This window comes from Bidens hawaiensis, unplaced genomic scaffold (genome assembly GCF_021521415.1).
Source record: "Bidens hawaiensis isolate Kalapana, Puna unplaced genomic scaffold, B.hawaiensis_p1.1 tig00028764_1, whole genome shotgun sequence".
Taxonomy (NCBI): Eukaryota; Viridiplantae; Streptophyta; class Magnoliopsida; order Asterales; family Asteraceae; genus Bidens; species Bidens hawaiensis.
Genome location: NW_027494711.1, coordinates 187,657 through 208,299, shown reverse-complemented (window position 1 = coordinate 208,299; position 20,643 = coordinate 187,657). Strand labels below are relative to the sequence as shown.

General features: G+C 37.5%; 2 protein-coding genes across 2 annotated transcripts; both read left to right on the top strand.

Annotated features, from left to right (window-relative positions):
- Positions 1-1,426: 1,426 nt before the first annotated feature.
- On the top strand, positions 1,427-3,406 carry LOC143577676 (cytochrome b561 and DOMON domain-containing protein At3g07570-like). Its single transcript, XM_077061441.1, has 4 exons — positions 1,427-1,715; positions 1,805-2,210; positions 2,734-3,020; positions 3,106-3,406. Exons 1-4 carry the CDS (start codon positions 1,500-1,502, stop codon positions 3,334-3,336), a joined length of 1,140 nt encoding a protein of 379 aa, XP_076917556.1. The 5' UTR covers positions 1,427-1,499; the 3' UTR covers positions 3,337-3,406.
- A 1,214-nt stretch (positions 3,407-4,620) lies between these two features.
- LOC143577675 (uncharacterized) lies at positions 4,621-7,103 on the top strand. The gene is made up of 6 exons (XM_077061440.1): positions 4,621-4,760; positions 5,838-5,936; positions 6,049-6,259; positions 6,374-6,465; positions 6,546-6,653; positions 6,939-7,103. Exons 1-6 carry the CDS (start codon positions 4,659-4,661, stop codon positions 7,098-7,100), a joined length of 774 nt encoding a protein of 257 aa, XP_076917555.1. The 5' UTR covers positions 4,621-4,658; the 3' UTR covers positions 7,101-7,103.
- The last annotated feature ends 13,540 nt before the right edge of the window (positions 7,104-20,643 follow it).

Sequence of the window (20,643 nt, the reverse complement as noted above, 5' to 3'; positions counted from 1 at the left end):
AATAATATTTAGCATAGATAATAATAAAACAAAAAATATATAAAATTTATGTTCACCTTGATCTTAATAAACGGCAGGGACGGTTGAGCCATTTGTTATTTTGGCAATTCATTAAACATTTCTATCGGATGTTTTTTTCTGATTGATACACGTTTGCTACATATGGATTGGAGTACATATGTATGGGCGTATGGCATAGTTTCTTTCAACCTCGTTACAAATGTAACATGATAAATCACTCTTAAAAGTGTGATTGAAATAAAATCATTTCTCAAAATTAGTTGTTACATTCTATTATTACTAAAAGTGTTTGTAATATATTATCTTTTTTATTATCAATAACCATATCGTGTCATGTCAGATTTTAAACCCGACAATACGATTTTCATGTGGTTATAAATTATCTTGTCTCTTTCCTGTTGATGTGTAATAGAACATCATGTTCATCTGTTAGAATATCTAGGGTCGGCTAACCTTTTGAAGCGTAAAGCGGATTTTAAATTTAGGACCCTTTTTGTAAATAAAATATTTTTTTGCATAGGATCCTAACATTTAAGAATATGATAGCCACCTATATTTGTATATAGTCTTTTTAAAAGGAACCAAGTCACACAACTCCAACTGAAAATTCTAAGAGATTGAGAGTTGTGGGAATTATGATCGAAATAGGAAGAATTTTGAGTATAGTCTTTTTCTTTTCGAAATGCCAGTTTTATAAAATAAAATAAAAGGATCACTTACAAGAAGCAAGGACCCAAACTACAAAGTAAACAAAAGAGACAAACACCAAACAACTAACCCATAACTATAAAGGAAAGTTCACGAAATTGAAACGACCCCATTTCTCCCACTCGAGACCCAGTCTCTTGTTTCGATTACTTACGCAAAGGACTGACATAGCCTTAATATAATTTATTAATTTTGAGTATAGTCAATCCCTCTTAAGGGGTCCTGAAATGTGAGGGCGCAAAGCTTTGGTTTATTTTTATCTAGTCAAACTCCATGTAAACATAATGAACAAAATGGACTTCAATTTTATATTATGTAACCTTTATTGTTAGTTGATCACTTGATCTAGTATTATATTAGTTTTGGTTAACCACAACATTAGTTTAATAAATAACTTAATGAAATTATTATATTTAATATACAAATTTATAAAAAAAAAGTCATATTTCATTTTTTCTCACATGTACATGTACTACATTTGGTGCTCTCATATTGTAGTCACTATTACATAATATTAACAACGATGGTTGTAATATAAAAAATTATTTTATTGCCGTTTAGTAAGTAAGTTGGAATATAATACATGGTTAAGCATATATATCAACCAACCATATAAAACAAATAATTAAACCAAGTTAACCCCAAGCATATTCAATAATATTACCATATAAAATACATGTATTCAAACATGTTCTATGCACATCATTCACCCACTACTTGCCCTTCATCATCATATCATAGCTACAAGAAATTAAGAACTAATCAAAGAGATGATCAAAGTCATACCCATGATGAAATTACTCAATAGTCTTTCATTTTTGCTAATTTTAGCATGTTCATTGCATATGCATATGTTTCATGCACAAACAACCCAAGATTCATGTAGTTCCAACATAAATTTTGCCAATCTCAATGGTCGAATCTTATTCGACACGTCTTCTCTCCATTGTTTTCCTGTCTGGGCGTCCGAAGGTTTCATCCTTAGAGTAAGCCTCTTCATTCATAGCTTCTATTTATTTAATGTTTGTATTATTTGCTTTCTGTTTATTATTTGATGTTTTTGTTTGTTAAATAGTATTCACAAGCTGGACCAAGTTTGTGGAACTTTGTGTTAACTACACCTAACACAAATTCATATATTGGAATGGGGTTTTCTCCCAATGGGGGTATGGTGGGGTCCAGCGCGGTCGTGGGTTGGGTGGCTCGTGATGGTTCGACCAACATGAGAAGGTATTTGCTCGGTGGTCAAACACCGGCTCAAGTGTTGGTGGATCAAGGCGACCTACAAATTCCTGGAAACACGTCATCAATCTTTGTAGACTCGGGGCGAATCTACATGGGGTTTCAATTGGTCACGGACCAACCAAGACAACGGCTCGTGTATTCGGTTGGGGATAGTAGCAACCCCTCTCCAGGCGCGCCTAGCTATCGTTTGACTCAACATAGGACTATGGTGGCGATTAGATTGAATTATGCATCCGGTAAGTTTATTAAAATTAGGGGTGTGTATGAAATCGGGAAAATTGATCCAAAAAAAAAAACAAAAAAAAAACAAACCGAAACAAAAACCGGCACTTTGGTTTTATGTTTTTGTAAAAACCAAACTTAAAGATTTAAATATATAATTTTGAATTTAAATTAATTTATTAGTTTAATATATAGATTACCTCAAATATTTTAGCCCAAATGTATAATAATCAATTAATTATCAACTAACAATAAGTTTAAGCACAAATTCATTATTTTGCCCAAAAATTTTTTCGGCCAAAAAATTTTAAGCCCAAATGACAAAACCAAATAAGCCGAAATCAAACCAAACCCATACCAAAAGCCGAAAAAACCCAACTCAAAACCGACATTTCGGCTTTTGGTTCAGTTTTAGCTTGAAAATGAACCGATCTATGCACACGCCCTAATTAAATTTGACTCGTTATAAATGAGCGTGTGACAAGATGTATGATTAAATATTTTGATATTTTTGTATACGTTTATCGTGTGATATAGGTCAAGCTAGCCGTGTTAAGGCCCCTTACTCGAATTTGAAGAGGGCTCATGGAATCTTGAACATGCTAGCATGGGGCATATTAATCCCTATTGGCGTAATAGTGGCTCGCTATTTTAGGCATATGGACCCGTTGTGGTTTTACGTGCACTCGAGTGTTCAATCATTAGGGTTTATTCTTGGAATAGCGGGTGTGATTGCAGGGTTTGTGTTGGAAGATCGTCTTGATGCAAGTGTTCGAAAGCACAAAGGACTTGGAGTAACTATTCTTGTACTCTGCTGTCTTCAGGTTACCATGTTTTCAATATGTTTCTTTATTGATGTTTCTTAATAGATACACTTTTATTTAACACATGAATCTTGTTTTCTAATAGGTTCTAGCATTATTGGTCCGTCCATCTGTAGATGCAAAAACGAGAAAATACTGGAATTTGTGTCATCATAATGTTGGAAGAATTATGATATCGTTTGCGATTTTTAATATTTTCTACGGTATCCATTTGGCTAAGGCGGGAAGCTCGTGGAATGTCGGTTATGGCATCGTTCTTGCGATATTTGTTATAACCATTGTGATTTTAGAACTTAGGATGTTAAGGAAAAAATAGATGATCTACTTGATTTTGTTAGGTTTCGTAATTTCATGTGTGGATGTGATACCAGTTATTATTGTTTTCAATTATGTTTATATGTTATACCTTTTAATCCTAGACTATGTGAGAAATATATCCTTTTAACTATTTATGTTGATGTATGAATTTTAATGCTTTATATTGATATGTTTACAATGTTTTTTATACTTAAGGTTTGAAATGCATACATAATTTCGATTATTTGTGATTAAAATAAAAATTGTTCTTTTCATATTATAAAAGAGAATGTTTGTAGTCACAAAAAGTCTCAATTCATGGGTCCTTATTACATTCATGTAAATTTTCTTTTAAGATACTCATCTTTATTTCAAGCTATAAACGTTGTATGCCAATGGTTTCAAGCTACAATAACATGTTTGTATGCTTCAAAATTCAAATCATTACGATCTATAAACGTTACTGATTTTGATCCACAAGATTCTTTTATTTTGTAATCTCAACCAACTTAAAAAGTCTGAACACCAGTTAAAACACTTTAACATCACCTTGTGATTGAGAAAACGATAACCACTCCCAGTTTAAAATATATTTGTCACGCACACAGCAAAAAATGTCCCTTCAAATTCTGCTAACCATAAATAATAAAAAAATATCAAACATAATCCTAGACTAACAACCAAATGCGAACAATATATCAATATTTTTATATCTTCTCAATAATATTTACAAATAATCGATGATTAACAGTAAATTTAAAAAAGCAAAAAATAAAAAAAAAATAACAAATAATAATAAATAAACAGATGCACTTCTGCCTATTGGTAGGAAAGATTGGGTTCTCCAGTGAAGACCCAAGTTCAGTCCCTACTTGTCACTTTGGATGGATATTGACAATGAAAGATTTATGCTAGGCCTTATACAAATACAAGGTTGTGAGTTCGGATTTCAAGCCCACCCGGGTTTCGTTCCACCGCGTGTTACGTCAAAGAGTTCTGCTCTTGTGGCGGCACAACGACTGTCAAGTGGCAATCGGCGGTATTGTTCCCCGGGGGAACGCCCAAGCCGAACTCTAAAGCCAGTGTCGGCCTGGTCAAGACAATATCGTCTGGCCAGAGTGAGGAATCAGAGCTCTCCAAATAGAAAGAAAGTCTCTGTTCTAAAATAAATAAATAAATCAATCAGAGGACTAAAGTGTCAGATTGTAAATAGTTGAAGGGTTTATCGATACAAACATGAAAGAAATAAACGGGTCAGTCAACCGCTCCACTAACCCACTAATAATCGGATCTATATATTAGCAGTAACTGACGTCAGCAATCGGCGATTGATTGATTGCAATGGCAGCCGGAGAAGAAGAAGATAAGAAGAAGGCTTCAACAACGCGAACGTCTATTAAATCTCATGTCTCGTTCAATAATCATTCGAGATGGAAAGACAAGGTTTCATTTCATTTCGTTTTTTAGGTTTTATTAATATGTGTTTTGTTGATTATTAAATATTAAATTAGTTTTAGGTTTCAATTAGCAAATTGTAGTTTTATTATTAGTTGTTAATTAGTCACTGAATTACACAATTTATGTATCAAACACTACTCTTTAGTGTTTAATGATTGGTTTATTTAATATCTTAATGATAAAAACAATATATTATTTTGTTGTTAAATGATATTATGGAAAAATATCGGATATTGGTTATCACGGTGAGATATCGGTGGGATATCAGTAATTTAAGTATCATGCAGAATTTATATATATATAGCACTTTGATACTAACAAATCAGTATACTCTACTACTATTAACAAATTACCCTTTTGCAACTTGCAAAACACTAACATTAACCACTAAAAGTTGAAAATTAAGACTTAAAACACTGATATCGGGTATATCGGTGATATATATTGGTGAAATATCGACAGTATTATCAGTACCGATATTTCATACAAGGACCGATAACCAAGATACCGCCGATATTGACTGCATAGCTCGTGAGTCGTTTTTGTCAAGCTCGCTCTGCTCTGGCTTGGCTCGTCTATTATTATTATTATTTATTAATTTATATGTGTTTTAATTTTTTTTTATATATTTTGAAGAAAATAAAAAACTTTGTGTATCTTAAACGAGCCAAAGCTTGGCTATGCAGCATGAAATTAATACACAGAATTCTAAAAGAGTTAAAATTTAAAAGTACACAATGCCCGTTAAGGCTAAACGATATTCCTATACAAGGCTCAAGTTCGGACTCGAAAACTAAACAAGGTTTATATGAGGCTCGGCTCGGCTCGTTTCGAGCATTTTATTGATCTGATCTCGAGTATTGTTTGCACCTGTAAGTGCTACACTGCTGCTGTTAGACCTAAGTGTGCAAAGTTTATTTATCACAGCGCTTTTGTTTTTGGAACTATGATTCTTTTATGTGAGCAATTGTTTATTTGATCTCAGATTTTTCAAATGTGGACTTGTTATTTGGATGAAATAGAGAAACTACTTGATTACTGAAGTGTATCTCTGTGTTGTAGTTAAGGGAAAACTGTTACAATAGACTTCGAGCCGACAGGAATCGCCTTTTGTGGAAAATGAGGTTACCTGATTCAAAGGACCATTCTCCTAAACATGAGGTCTGTCTTCCACTTATGTATGTGTGCGTATATTCTTGTCTTTTATTTTCCACATGTACTGAATTGTGGTTTCATATTGTTACAAACTTACAATGAAAGCTTTTCATTGCAGGAGTTAATTAAATCAACTTTCCAAGACATTGTATCTGATGAACTTAGAAAGATAAAAGAGACACCAATGAAAAGCTGTTCGGAAACCAGTGATGATATGTTATGGGAATATGATGGTCCTCATGCAGCATACCAAGGTGACTGTGAAGAAATATTGTTGGAAATGCAAAAGATTTTTTATGAGGATCTTAAAGCTGAACAAATTGAAAAAGGTAAAGTTTGATTGAGCATAAAATGTGGATCCTTATTATTTCTTTCTGTTAATGAGATTATTTTATTATATTCTTTGGATATTACAGCTTTGCGTTTATTTCTCATACTTGCAGAAGCAAATAGCTTTATTAAATTATGGGATGATGAGGAAGATGAATACCTAGCTCGTGCAGTTTTTGAGAATATGCAGCTGAATGATGAAAAGGTTTGGCCATCATACAGTTTTTTGTTTCTAAAATTTTAAGCAAAAATATAATAAAGTATATGTTTATATGTTGGCAATAGGCGGGAAACGAGGTATGGTGTCCCATATGCAAGCAAGGAGTGTTGCAACAAAACCGTCATCTTATCTTTTGTTCACTTTATGAGCTTAAACTCAACAGAGACGATGAGGTCCTGATAACTTGATCTTTATGTTCCACATTTAGTAGCTGATTATATATGAGGATGCCAAAATGGGTCGGTTGGGTAACGGGTCAGAATGGGTTTATGTCAAAAAGAGCTGAGCTGACTTTTTTATATGGGTCAAAGCTGATCATGGTAGTTAAATGTGTTTTAACGAACACTAAAATGTTTCGAGACTTTCTTAGGTTTTGGTTCATTTGACCACCTAAAGTATTACTTTACATCTCTTGTATTGTTTAAACGATTATTAATATTTGTCGTGCTGGTGATCAGGTGACTCTGGAGTTTCTTAGGGACCGATTAGCTGAAGCTCATGGACAACATTTCAATAAGGGGTGCAGGATGAGGCCAAAGTTCTGTATCCGGTCTAAATTTGGTATTACTGCCCTGTACATGGAGTGTCAAGATTGTAATACTTTTGAGATTGTAATTTAGCATCTTTTGGCAAGTATGGTCTTTTACAAACCAACCAAGCTTCAATAATTAGTCAACTGCTTTAGTTTAGTTTTTTTTTTTTTTTTTTTTTAATATTAAATGAATTGAAACACATGATTTACAACTTTTTTATCGTTCCCGTATGAACATTGCATCTCCATCGTTTATACACGGCAAAGGTGTGGTTTCTGTTAACGCTATGAACTCAACCCTTCAAGTTTTCATGGGGCAAATCGGTTGAAAAATCAAGTGGCACAGAACATGCAATGGTCGGAAATCTGATTTGACGGTTTTCTGTTACCGTTTCATAGGGCTATAAATAGATGCAAAATTGTAAAGATACGTTGATCAATTTTATCAATAGAAATCGTCTGTTTTGACTATGTTTGGCAGACCAGATTCATAACAATTGATCCCATGTTTCTTGATTTAATCATATGTTTATGGATGATTATGTTGTAATAATGTGTTCTTGATATCCAACGACATCATCGGTTTGCAAAATAGCATAAACATGCTGTCAAGATCAAAGTTTGTCGGTTTTCATGCTCATATTTGCTTTTTATTTTCCGCCGGTATCATTTAACTTATTTTAGTTCTCTATATATGACACCGGCTTGATTTAGTTATTGTATTTTCACTCATTTGACTCGTTTTATTCTAGTTTAACTACATTTGACACGTTTCATTTTGATCTCCTCTATCTTTTTTGACTCGTTCGGCGAGTTTGATGTTGCTGTGTATGTCCTGTAGTATCAGCAAAAGATTCATATTAATATCCCAATTCATGGAGAACATATTACTAACACGAAGAATATACAACACATTATGAGAAAATAAAATAGGTAGAATAATTTGAATTTGATATAATGATCAATCACCAAAATTATGAAAAACTGAAACTACCTATTGTAATGAAAACAAAATCAATAAAGATTAGTTAATATCCATAATTCGATCAATGTTGAGAGAGAAGAATATTATAACTTTTAAAATATGACATTTTATAAAATTCTAATAGTGCGTACCATGACGACATGCTTATGTTTATCCATGTTTTGATGTAAATTTCATTCATAACCGGGTTGTGTGTGATAATGAATAAGTTTTCGAAGCACAAACGTAAAAGCATCAATGTATTTTTAACTTTCATTTTCTTTATTCTAACTTTCTTTTTTATTAAAATTCGTAGATTTGTTTTTGAACTTTCCTTATACGTTCTCCTCGCGCCAAGAGCACATATAAACTTTGAGAGTAAATCGCCATTTTCGTCCTTATAGTTTGGTAAATAATGCGAATTTAGTCCAAAAAGTTTATTTTTTTCATATGGAACATTCACGTTTCCCAAATCTTGCCAATTAGATACAAATCACTAACCCCGTTAAATTTGATCGTTATGTCAGGGGTAGACATGTCTTTTCACTCTTGCTTTATTATAATACATATTTCAGTGAACTGCGATTTTCGTTCTTCTGGTTTGTCCAAATCTACTATTTTGGTCCAATAGTTTCAAGTTTGCAATTTTCATCCTTGTAGTTTCATTTCACTTGCGAAAAAACTCGAATTTATTAATCTCGTTAAGTCTGTTCGTAGCCCATCTTCGTGCCCCTCACATGACGACCAGTTTTATCGTTTTTCTCCCCAAATAAACCTCAGTCCTAATTCGGGTTTATTTGTCGTTTTTCTCCCCAAATAAACCTTAGTTTTGTCATTTTTTACCCCTGACTTAACAATCAAATTTAGCAGGGTTAGTGATTTGGATGTAATGGGCAAGAATTGGAAAACGTGAATGGTCCATATGAAAAAATAACTTTTTGGACTAAATTCGCATTAATTACCAAACCACAAGGACGAAAATGACACTTTACTCTTGCAAATTTGAAACTACTGGACTAAAACCGCAGATTTGGGCAAACCATAGGGACGAAAACCGCAATATACTAGAATAAGTATTATAACAAAGAAATAGTGTGTAACAACCCAGCTACCACCGCACCATAATGTTGTCCGCTTTGGCCGGGACGTACCACCATTGCCTCACGAATTTGCTTTTGGTTGCCCAGATGGTCACCCATCCTCATACTTCTCCCACCTGAGCACGCTTAACTGTGGAATTCTTCACTCATCCACTACCATTAAGCGCCCAAAACGCGTTATGATGGGGAAGGTATCCACCTCCTTATAAAGAAGGCTTAGTTCTCCTTCCCAACCGATGTGGGATGTCACAATCCACCTCCTTATAAACATCATACTTGTAACGTCCTACTTTTGGTTATTAATAAAATAAATTTCGTTTATTTTATAACGGGCGTTATCGGTTTAGATGAATAGAATATGAGTTGGGCTAGTGTTGGGTGAATGGATATGGGTTATGGACTTGGGTTATGAAAAGAAAGAAGAAAAGACCATGGGCTTAAGCCCATGATCCATAAATATATAAACCTTAATACCCATTTAATTCTTTATTCTCACATATTCCATACACCACCAAAACACACACTTAAGATCTCTCTCTAGTTCTTCCTTTTCTCTAAGCCGAAACCAAGAAGGAAAACGCTGCCAGGGGCGCTGCCCCCGGACCCCCGTTCGTTGAGGGTAATAACTAAGACTAGAAAGACGATATAAGTAGTGATAGTTAATTGATACGTGTAGTTGTTATACAGTTAGCCGTGCCCAACTGAAGAAAGGAATAAATATTAACGGTGAACGTAACCGACTTCAGGTGAGTTTCTAGCCCCACTTCCTTGTTATGTTTTCGGGGATGTGTGCATACTCGATGTGATAGTTAATACACTTACCTTAAGTGGTAAGTGTATGCCTTGTATGATTTATGTATTATGATTGCTTGACGGTGCATGAACGATCTTCGGATATTGCACGTACCGTCAGGTGGTAGTTAAAGATATGATTGATAAGTATGATGTAAGATATGATGTATGTATGAATATATGATGTATGCATAATGTATGTATGTTATGTTGATGGTACGTGAACGCTCTTCGGAGATTGCACGTATTGTCAAGGAAAGTATGTATGAACAGGTACGGTACCGTTGCATGAAACAAAGGGACCAGACCCTAATAATATCTGTGATAGTAGGGACCAGACCCTAATAATATGTGTGAGGGTAGGGACCAAACCCTAATAATATCTGTGATGGTATGGACCAGACCCTAATAATATCTGTGATGTTGGGGACCAGACCCTTTATAATATCTGTGATGTTAGGGACCAGACCCTTATAATATCTGTGAGGTTATAGAGCGGAAAGCTCTTTAAATAGGACAGATAGTTATGTATGAAAAGTAAGTATGAATAATGTACACCCCTTCGGGCACGTGTGCAAGTATGTGAACAGATTGTATGTTGTATGATTAACTAGAACTCACTCAGCGTAGCTGACTTTTAGTATGCACGCAGGTGAGTAGATTGAGGCAGGTTGCATAAGAGGAAGCACATGGCATGAACTTGAAGAAGCTGGCATCTCAAGAAATGTTATGCTATTTTAAAGACAATGTTTTATGTTTTAAATAATTTAAATGCCCGTTAAGACAACAAAGTATGGTTTTGTAATATGATGGTTTGAATGTTTTAATATTCCGCGAATGTTTTTATTAACTCTGATATTATGAACTGTGTTTATAAGTAAATCCAACACCAAAGTAGGGTTAGCGGTAACGGGGCCTTACAAGTTGGTATCAGAGCCAAGTTCGAGAGATTTAAGCATCCTACATGCTTAGACTCGAACAGAGAATTGAAGTAAGAAAAGAAAGAAGATGCCAGTACGAGAATGCCATGTGTCACTCAAGCAAGCTCAGTAACGGTAAAGTGTATGATTAAATAATGTATGTTAATGTTAGCTTAATTGCTAAAGAAAGGGTAGATAGGGATAGGAATCCTTGATTGTTTGATTGTTTAGAATTAGCACAAATAGACTCATAAGAGGAAATGTATAGGACACGGAGAGTAACGTGAGCAGCTAATCACAGCTGGCCACTGTTATTACCTGTTATCCTTACTGTCCTTGTACTAAATAGTTCCTTTAGTGATGACGTTTGTGTTTTCCTTTTAGAATACGATGGCTGGAACAGAAGGAAATGTGGGAGCTGGAGGTCGCGCTGGACGTCGTGGCAGGCCTCGTCGTATCCAACGACCTTCGGTTGAGACAGCTTCCAACACCAGAGATGAGGGGAGCGCAGCTGGAGGAGGTCCGATCAACAATGAAGGGGTTCAACTGGATCCCGCAATCCAAGAAGCTATCGTTCAAGTTGTAGCCACTGCTGTGAAGAATATTACTCCTGGAGGGTCTTCTGGAAGCCGTGAAAGAACTGCTGGAAGGGTGGAAGGAGATGGTAGGAAAGATGATGAAGGAGAAAGGGAGGCTTCGAGCGTGGTGAGGTCTGTGAAGGCTGATGGTAGAAAGAGGGGCCGAGGCGGGTGCAACTATAAGTCCTTCAAGGGTTGTGACCCGCCGAAACTGACTGGTTTGGGAGACGCAATCGCTACTCTTCAATGGATAACTGCCATGGATAAAATTATCTGAATTAGCGAGTGCCGTCCCGACCAAGCTGTGGGCTATACCACTCAATCGTTTAAGGATGAGACAATGTACTGGTGGGAGTCGGTTGAGCAGAGAAAGAGTCGGGAAGAGGTAAAGGCGATGAGGTGGGATGATCTGAAGGAGTTGGTAATGAAGAGGTTTTGTGCTGATGCGGAGGTGGAAAGGGTTGAGATGAAGTTTTTGACTCTGAAGGAGGGTAAGATGACACACCGCGAATACACCACTGAATTCAACCGTCTGTCAAGGTTGGTGCCAGATATGGTGGACACCGAGGCCAAGCGGATCAAATGTTACCTTAGGGGACTGCCGCAGAATGTTCGCGTCTTGGTTAAGACGGGTCGACCAGGTACCTTTGATTCTGCTGTGGGGCTCGCAGAAACGGTCTATGAGGACTTGACAGATGAAGCGGTTATGGAAGAGAAGAAAGAGAATAAGTGGGTCACTCCTGCCAAACGACCTGGTACTCAGCTATGGAACCCCAAGAACAAGCAGCCAAGAGGTTGGGAAAAGAGTTCGTGTAAGACCTGCGAAAAGATGCATGGTGGTGAGTGTAAGTGGGGTAAGAGTTCTGATGTGTGTAACAAGTGTGGAAAGGCTCATGGAGGAGAATGCAGGATGGGGTCGAATCCTTTTTCTAAGTGTGGGAAGATAGGGCATTATGCCAATGAGTGCAATGCAAAGCCAGCATGTTACAAATGTGGCAAGGCATGTCATATGGCACGAGAGTGCACCGATGGTGAGGCTGGAGGTAGTGGGAAGAAAGATGTTGATCAAGAGAAACCGAGGACTAGAGCCTACATGGTGACTCAGGAAAAAGCTAGGCAGATTCCTGATGTTGTGACTGGTACGTTCTTAGTAAACAGTATTTCTGCTTCGGTATTATTTGATTCGGGTGCGAATAGAAGTTTTGTAGCTACAACATTTAGTAAAATAGCTAAAATGAAATGTTGCAAAGTGTCTGAAACCTCTATAGTAGAAATCGCTAGTGACACCTCGGTGAAAATAATGAAAATGGTTAAGGATTGTAAAATAGAATTAGAGGGGCATGAGTTCCCTGTTACTTTGTATGTTATGACCTTGGGAGGGTTCGATGTAGTCTTGGGAATGGATTGGTTATCTGAATAGGAAGCTCAGATAGTATGTAAGAGTAGAATAATAAAGCTAAGGTCTTTAGATGGTAGTGCGGTGACGGTTTATGGTGATAAAGAAAGTTCAGGGTTTAACGTCATTTCGATGATAAAAGCCAAAGGGTTATTAAGGCTAGGGTGAGGTGCCTACCTGGCGTATGTTTTCAACGCTACCTGGCAGATGTTCCTATCGTGTGCGACTACCCAGAAGTATTCCCTGAGGATCTTCCGGGGGTGCCATCAGAGCGAGAGATAGAATTCCAGATAGATTTAATACCAGGAGCCCAGCCCCTCTCGAAAGCACCTTACCGTCTAGCGCCGTCTGAGATGAAGGAATTGATGTCCCAACTGCAGGAACTCCTCGACAAAGGTTTCATAAGACCGAGTGTTTCCCCTTGGGGTGCGCCAGTGTTGTTCGTGAAGAAGAAGGATGGGAAGTATGAGAATGTGCATAGACTATCGTGAGTTGAACATGCTTACAGTGAAGTATAGATACCCTTTGCCTATGATTGATGATCTGTTTGACCAACTGCAAGGTTCAAGTTGGTTCTCGCGAATAGATCTCAGATCAGGCTATCATCAGCTGAAGGTGAAAGAGGCAGATATCCCTAAAACAACGTTTCGGACGCGGTATGGACACTACGAGTTCCTCGTAATGTCATTTGGTCTAACGAATGCTCCCGCAACATTTATGGACATGATGAATAGGGTGTGTCGGCCTATGTTGGATAAATCGGTAATCGTCTTTATTGATGATATATTGATTTATTCAAAAAGCGAGTCTGATCATGCCGAGCATTTGAGAGAAGTATTGGAGACTCTAAATAAAGAGAAGTTGTATGCCAAGTTTTCAAAGTGCGCGTTTTGGTTGCGAGAAGTGCCATTTCTAGGTCACGTGATTAACCCAGAAGGGATTACCGTGGACCCAACTAAGATTGAAGCGATAACAAATTGGAAGACCCCACAGAATCCAACTGATATATGAAGCTTCTTAGGGTTAGCTGGCTACTATAGGAGATTAATCGAAGGTTTCTCCAAGATAGCCGCACCATTGACCGGTATGACCCGAAGGTCGATAGTATTCAGTTGGGGTAAGTTTCAAGAGGAGGCTTTTTCAGGAGTAAAAGAAAAGACTCACGCAAGCTCCAATCCTTGCTTTACCCGATGGTGACGAGGATTTGGTTGTTTATACTGATGTTTCACATCGTGGGTTAGGTTGCGTGTTGATGCAACGAGGAAAGGTGATAGCTTACGCGTCTAGACAGTTGAAAGTCCATGAGAGTACTTATCCGACGCATGATTTGGAACTAGCAGCAGTAGTGCATGCTCTCAAGATATGGAGACACTATCTGTATGGTACTAAGTGTACCATTTACACAGATCATAAGAGTTTAAAGTACTTCGTCGAGCATAAGGAATTGAACATGAGGCAGAGAAGATGGTTATAATTGATAAAGGATTACGACTGCGACATTAAGTACTATCCTGGTAAAGCTAACGTGGTCGCTGATGCGCTAAGCCGTAAGAATGAGGAAGTCATTGCAACAGTAAAGTCATATCAGCTAATTATGAACTCAAGCTTATTTGAAGAAATCATTAAGGTGCAGTCAGAAGTGCTTGGAGATGAAGGACTAGTGAAGAAAGAAAGAATTTTTGGTCAGCAAGACGAGTTGATGAAAAACACGCATGGTGTTAAGATTAGGTTTGACCGTATGTGGATTCCACGTCATGGAGATCTCAGAGGACGAATCTTAGATGAAGCTCATAAGTCAAGATATTCGATTCATCCAGGAGCTACTAAGATGTACCAAGACTTGAAAAGAGATTATTGGTGGCCGGGTATGAAGAATGATGTAATAGATTATGTCAGTAAGTGCTTAACTTGTTTACAAGTCAAGGCAGAGCACCAGAAGCCTTATGGAAAGATGCAACCTTTGGAGATACCAGAATGGAAATGGGAACACATCACCATGGATTTCATAACTAAGCTACCCCGTACAGCTAAGCATCATGATACCATCTGGGTGATTGTGGATCGTTTGACCAAGAGTGCTCATTTTCTGCCTATACGAGAGGCTATCTCGTCAGAAACGTTAGCAAGCTTGTTCATAAAAGAGGTCGTATCTAAGCATAGAGTGCCGTTATCGATCGTGTCTGATAGAGATACTCGTTTTACTTCGAGGTTTTGGAAGAAGTTCCATGAAGCCATGGGAACAAGATTGAACATTAGTACGGCGTATCATCCTCAAACAGATGGACAGTCTGAAAGGACGATCCAAACCCTTGAGGATATGCTACGTGCTTGTGTTTTAGACTTTGGTGGAAGTTGGGACGATCATCTGCACCTAGCAGAATTCTCCTATAACAACAGCTACCATTCAAGTATTTGTATGCCACCGTTTGAGATGATTTACGGTAGACGATGTAGAACCCCAGTATGTTGGGGAGAAATTGGTCAGAAAGGGATGGGAAGCCTAGAAGTTGTGCAAGAAACTTCTTCAAAGTTCGATTAGATCAAAGCAAGGATGAAAGCTGCTCAAAGCAGACAAAAGTCGTATGCCGATAAGCGGCGACGACCGATTGAGTTTAAAGTTGGTGACAATGTGATGCTCAAGGTCTCGCCTTGGAAAGGAATTATTCGTTTTAGGAAGAGGGGAAAGATGAGTCCAAGGTACATTGGACCGTTCAGAATTTTAGATCGAGTGAAGTGGCTTACAAGTTAGATTTGCCAGAAGAGTTAGAAGGAATTCACTCAACCTTCCATGTTTCTCATCTGAGAAAATGTCTAGCTGATGACGCGTCGCACGTGCCATTAATGGACATTGAGATTGATGAACAGTTGAACTACGTTGAGCAACCAATCGAGATAGTTGATCGCAAGGAAAAGCAACTCCGACACAAGGTTATACCTCTAGTGAAAGTGATATGGAAGCATCGCAGGGGATCAGATGCTACTTGGGAAGCTGAGGATGAGATGCGCAAGTTTTACCCAATTTTGTTTATGTAATAGTTAGGTTTCGGGGACGAAACCTCTTTAAGGAGGGAAGACTTGTAACGTCCTACTTTTGGTTATTAATAAAATAAATTTCGTTTATTTTATAACGGGCGTTATCGGTTTAGATGAATAGAATATGAGTTGGGCTAGTGTTGGGTGAATGGATATGGGTTATGGACTTGGGTTATGAAAAGAAAGAAGGAAAGACCATGGGCTTAAGCCCATGATCCATAAATATATAAACCCTTAATACCCATTTAATTCTTCATTCTCACATATTCCATACACCACCAAAACACACACTTAAGATCTCTCTCTAGTTCTTCCTTTTCTCTAAGCCGAAACCAAGAAGGAAAACGATTCCGACCCGAGGTAATACTAGTATGATGTTTTATTTACGTAAACTCGTTAGACATAATCGCGAAACTACGAGCCGACACCGTTAAACCGTTTAAGTCACGAGATCTGGATGGAATCGGGTATAAACCGAACCTAAGATGAGCTTAGGGATCATCCTAGCTCAGATCTGGATCGAACGGGACGAAAAACGGTGAAAAATGAGTTAAAACACGTTTTCCGGTGAATCCGCGATTTTCCAGCGGCTTTCCGGCGGCGGCGTCGGAAAAGTTAATACGAGGTAGCAGGAATGTCAGGGAATGTTCTGACATTCCCTGACCTAACCCTAGTTCGCTATGGGGACTTAGCGAATCGGAGGGTGATTCTTTAGCTGATTCGCATAAGGAAGCCTAACGAACTAGACCTGATTCGTATCCGATTCGTTAAGGGAAAAGGGTAACGAATTACCCTTGTTTCGTGTTAGCCAGTTCGTTAAAGAAGATAACGAATTAGATTATCCAGTTCGCTACAGGAACTGATTCGTTAAAACAACCAGTTCGTTAAGGGGGGTCAATTCGTTACAAGAACCAGCTCGTATGACAGCCCGATTCGTTAAGAATAATGTAACGAATTAGAAGTTTAACTGAATGACAAAATGGTCCCTGGACTTAGAAAAGAATGTTTTAATTATAAAGAAGCCCTTGGACTTTTAAGTGGCAAATTAATTAGTGATTCAAAATTCTAATGGAAAATGTGTTGCGACGGTTAATAGAAATAAAATTTTTCCAAGCTGACCTGGCAGCTCGACCCCAGCCAGGGGCAGAGCCCCTTGGACCCTGCTAGGGGCTGCCTCCCCTAGACCCCGCTGCCAGGGGCGCTGCCCCCGGACCCCCGTTCGTTGAGGGTAATAACTAAAACTAGAAAGACGATATAAGTAGTGATAGTTAATTGATACGTGTAATTGTTATACAGTTACTCGTGCCCAACTAAAGAAAGGAATAACTATTAGCGGTGAACGTAACCGACTTCAGGTGAGTTTCTAGCCCCACTTCCTTGTTATGTTTTCGGGGCTGTGTGCATACTCGATGTGATAGTTAATACACTTACCTTAAGTGGTAAGTGTATGCCTTGTATGATTTATGTATGATGATTGTTTGACGGTGCATGAACGATCTTCGGATATTGCACGTACCGTCAGGTGGTAGTTAAAGATATGATTGATAAGTATGATGTAAGATATGATGTATGTATGTTATGTTGATGGTACGTGAACGCTCTTCGGAAATTGCACGTATTGTCAAGGAAAGCATGTATGAACAGGTACGGTACAATTGCATGAAACAAAGGGACCAGACCCTAATAATATCTGTGATGGTAGGGACCAGACCCTAATAATATCTGTGAGGGTAGGGACCAGACCCTAATAATATATGTGATGTTGGGGACCAGACCCTTTATAATATCTGTGATGTTAGGGACCAGACCCTTATAATATCTGTGAGGTTATAGAGTGGAAGGCTCTTTAAATAGGACGGATAGTTATGTATGAAAAGTAAGTATGAATAATGTACACCCCTACGGGCACGTGTGCAAGTATGTGAACAGATTGTATGTTGTATGATTAACTAGAACTCACTCAGCGTAGCTGACTTTTAGTATGCACGCAGGTGAGTAGATTGAGGCAGCTTGCATAAGAGGAAGCACATGGCATGAACTTGAAGAAGCTGGCATCTCAAGAAATGTTATGCTATTCTAAAGACAATGTTTTATGTTTTAAATAATTTGAATGCCCGTTAAGACAACAAAGTATGGTTTTGTAATATGATGGTTTGAATGTTTTAATATTCCGCGAATGTTTTTATTAACTCTGATATTATGAACTGTGTTTATGAGTAAATCCAACACCAAAGTAGGGTCACCGGTAACGGGGCCTTACAAGTTGGTATCAGAGCCAAGTTCGAGAGATTTAAGCATCCTACATGCTTAGACTCGAACAGAGAATTGAAGTAAGAAAAGAAAGAAGATGCCAGTACGAGAATGCCATGTGTCACTCAAGCAAGCTCAGTAACGGTAAAGTGTATGATTAAATAATGTATGTTAATGTTAGCTTAATTGCTAAAGAAAGGGTAGATAGGGATAGGAATCCTTGATTGTTTGATTGTTTAACTGTTTAAGAGTAGAATTTTCATCCTTGTAGTTTCATTTCACTTGCAAAAAAACTCGAATTTATTAATCCCGTTAAGTCTGTTCGTAGCCCATCTTCGTGCCCCTCACATGACGACCAATTTTATCGTTTTTCTCCCCAAATAAACCTCAGTCCTAATTCGGGTTTATTTGTCGTTTTTCTCCCCAAATAAACCTTAGTTTTGTCATTTTTCTACCCCGTTAAGTCTGTTCGTAGCCCATCTTCGTGCCACTCACATGACGACCAGTTTTAACGGGGCCTTACATAGTGAAAAGACATGTCTACCCCTGACTTAACGATTAAAATTAACGCGGCTAGTGATTTGGATGTAGTTAACCAGAACTTGGAAACGAGGATGGTCCATAAGCAAAAAATAAACTTTTTGGACTAAATTTGCATTATTTGTCAAACCACAAGAACGAAAATGACACTTACTCTATTACTCTATTAAAGAACGAAAATGACACTTTACTCTATTAGAAATATCTAAAAATGGTAACCAACCAATGAAGCATCATGGAGAGTTCTGGACCAACTCTAGAACAACATGAATACTAGATATCTTGATAAAAAATTCATAGATTTCTATATAATGGGTGCATGCTAGTAGATTTAAAAGGGTCTAAGATTTTTATATAACCATATAAGTATGGATGCTAACTAGTTTATATAAATATAGGAAAATTGGTTTTTATTGGTCCTAACTATTGTCTTTTGGTTATTGCCGATCCCAACTAACGAATTGGTCACTGATGGTCCCAACTTTTAATGTATTTGTTCCTAACGGTTCGTGGCTAACAAAATCCTAACGGCGTTAGTTTCAGGAAAACACCACTTGAACACCGCCGCCACCACCACCACCACCAATTGACTCACCGCCAACCAACCACCATCACTTAAGCACCATCAACTGATTCCGACGATGGTTCTAGGATTTTGGGTACCTCAATATAATTGAGGTTTTTACTAGAAAAAAGGTTCTTAAAGGTATGATACAAAGTTACCATGATGCTTGGGACAAAATTATTGAGTTTTCGGGGAAAAAATGTGTGTTTTCCGTAGGGGTGAGCAAGATAAGGGTAGGACCCTTGAAACCCGATTACCCGACTCTTAAAACCCTTAATTAGACCCGAATAAATATTATGGGTCGGGTAAAGGGTATTTAAATTTCACCTTAAAGGGTAAAAGGGTTTCAAGGGTCCGACCCTTTTTCAAACCATTGACCCGTTTACTCGATAGAAATACATCAGATTCACGATTAAACCGAAATTTATAAGAGGTTTGTATTTCATATATGATTCATCAAAAATTTCCCAACTACTAAGAAAAATAAAAATAAAAGACCATACTAATGAATGGAAACATATATAAAGAAATCACTGAATTATTCTCTACAAGTAATTCGTGAATATGAATATTGTTTGCATCAGTTCAAATGATTTATAAACTTTCGAAGTTAAACTTTACAATGTTATTAAATGAAAGTATAATATTTCTAGGATTCATAAATTAAAGTCATTTATGAGATATGCAACTAATAATGCAGAAAATGAGATGTGATTACTGTCTTAAAAGGTAAAGGGTTGGATCCTTGAAACCCTTATTTATACCCGACCCTTTTATTGGTTAGAGGGCAGGGTATCGGGTCCACGTTTCTTCCTAAAAGGGTAAAGGGTCCGGGTAGGGTATTAGGTAAAAGGGTCGGGTCTTACCCTTTGAACAATCCTAGTTTTCCAGGCAAAAACGTTTTTTCCGGCGACCTAAAACTAACGACGTTAGAATTCTGTTAGTCGCGGACCGTTAGGAACAAATACGTTAATAGTTGGGACCATCAGTAGCCAATTCGTTAGTTGGGACCGGCAGTGACCAAAAGACGATAGTTGAGACCAACAAAAATCAATTTTCTCTGACCAGTACACTTGCAAATTAAGCACACTTGTAATTCTCTTTTTGTAGCAATATAAGCCATCTTTATGTACAAAGCCGCATTTCCGCTACAGTCATTGTGAATTGTAATTATTGTTAGGTCGAAGACTTAGCTTAGAACGATTCGAATCTAAATCGTCCAAAATTTAATCTATGAGAGAATGGTCAATTGGAGATCTAGTCAGATTAGCACAAAGTGAACAAAGGAGCTGAGGGTAGTCACTCCTTTATTAAAAAGAGAACTTATCTTTTTAATCAAAGGCTCCATTATTGTAAGAGTAATAATGAAATCAGTATTTTGTACCATTTAATAATATTAAAAATGTAAAACATACACCAAGACTATAGCATTACCAGTGTTGCAATCACCATGCATCACCCCGGTTAGCCCATAGAGATGCCACACACGAGCA

What these genes read in the sequence shown, in the direction of transcription:
- LOC143577676 (XM_077061441.1), top strand. Translation starts at nt 1,500, where the DNA reads ATGATCAAAGTCATACCCATGATGAAATTACTCAATAGTCTTTCATTT. An exon ending in CCGAAGGTTTCATCCTTAGA is followed by an intron (nt 1,716 to 1,804) that starts GTAAGCCTCTTC and finishes TTTGTTAAATAG; the next exon opens with TATTCACAAGCTGGACCAAG. An exon ending in TAGATTGAATTATGCATCCG is followed by an intron (nt 2,211 to 2,733) that starts GTAAGTTTATTA and finishes CGTGTGATATAG; the next exon opens with GTCAAGCTAGCCGTGTTAAG.
- LOC143577675 (XM_077061440.1), top strand. Translation starts at nt 4,659, where the DNA reads ATGGCAGCCGGAGAAGAAGAAGATAAGAAGAAGGCTTCAACAACGCGA. An exon ending in TGCAGCTGAATGATGAAAAG is followed by an intron (nt 6,466 to 6,545) that starts GTTTGGCCATCA and finishes TGTTGGCAATAG; the next exon opens with GCGGGAAACGAGGTATGGTG. An exon ending in AACTCAACAGAGACGATGAG is followed by an intron (nt 6,654 to 6,938) that starts GTCCTGATAACT and finishes GCTGGTGATCAG; the next exon opens with GTGACTCTGGAGTTTCTTAG.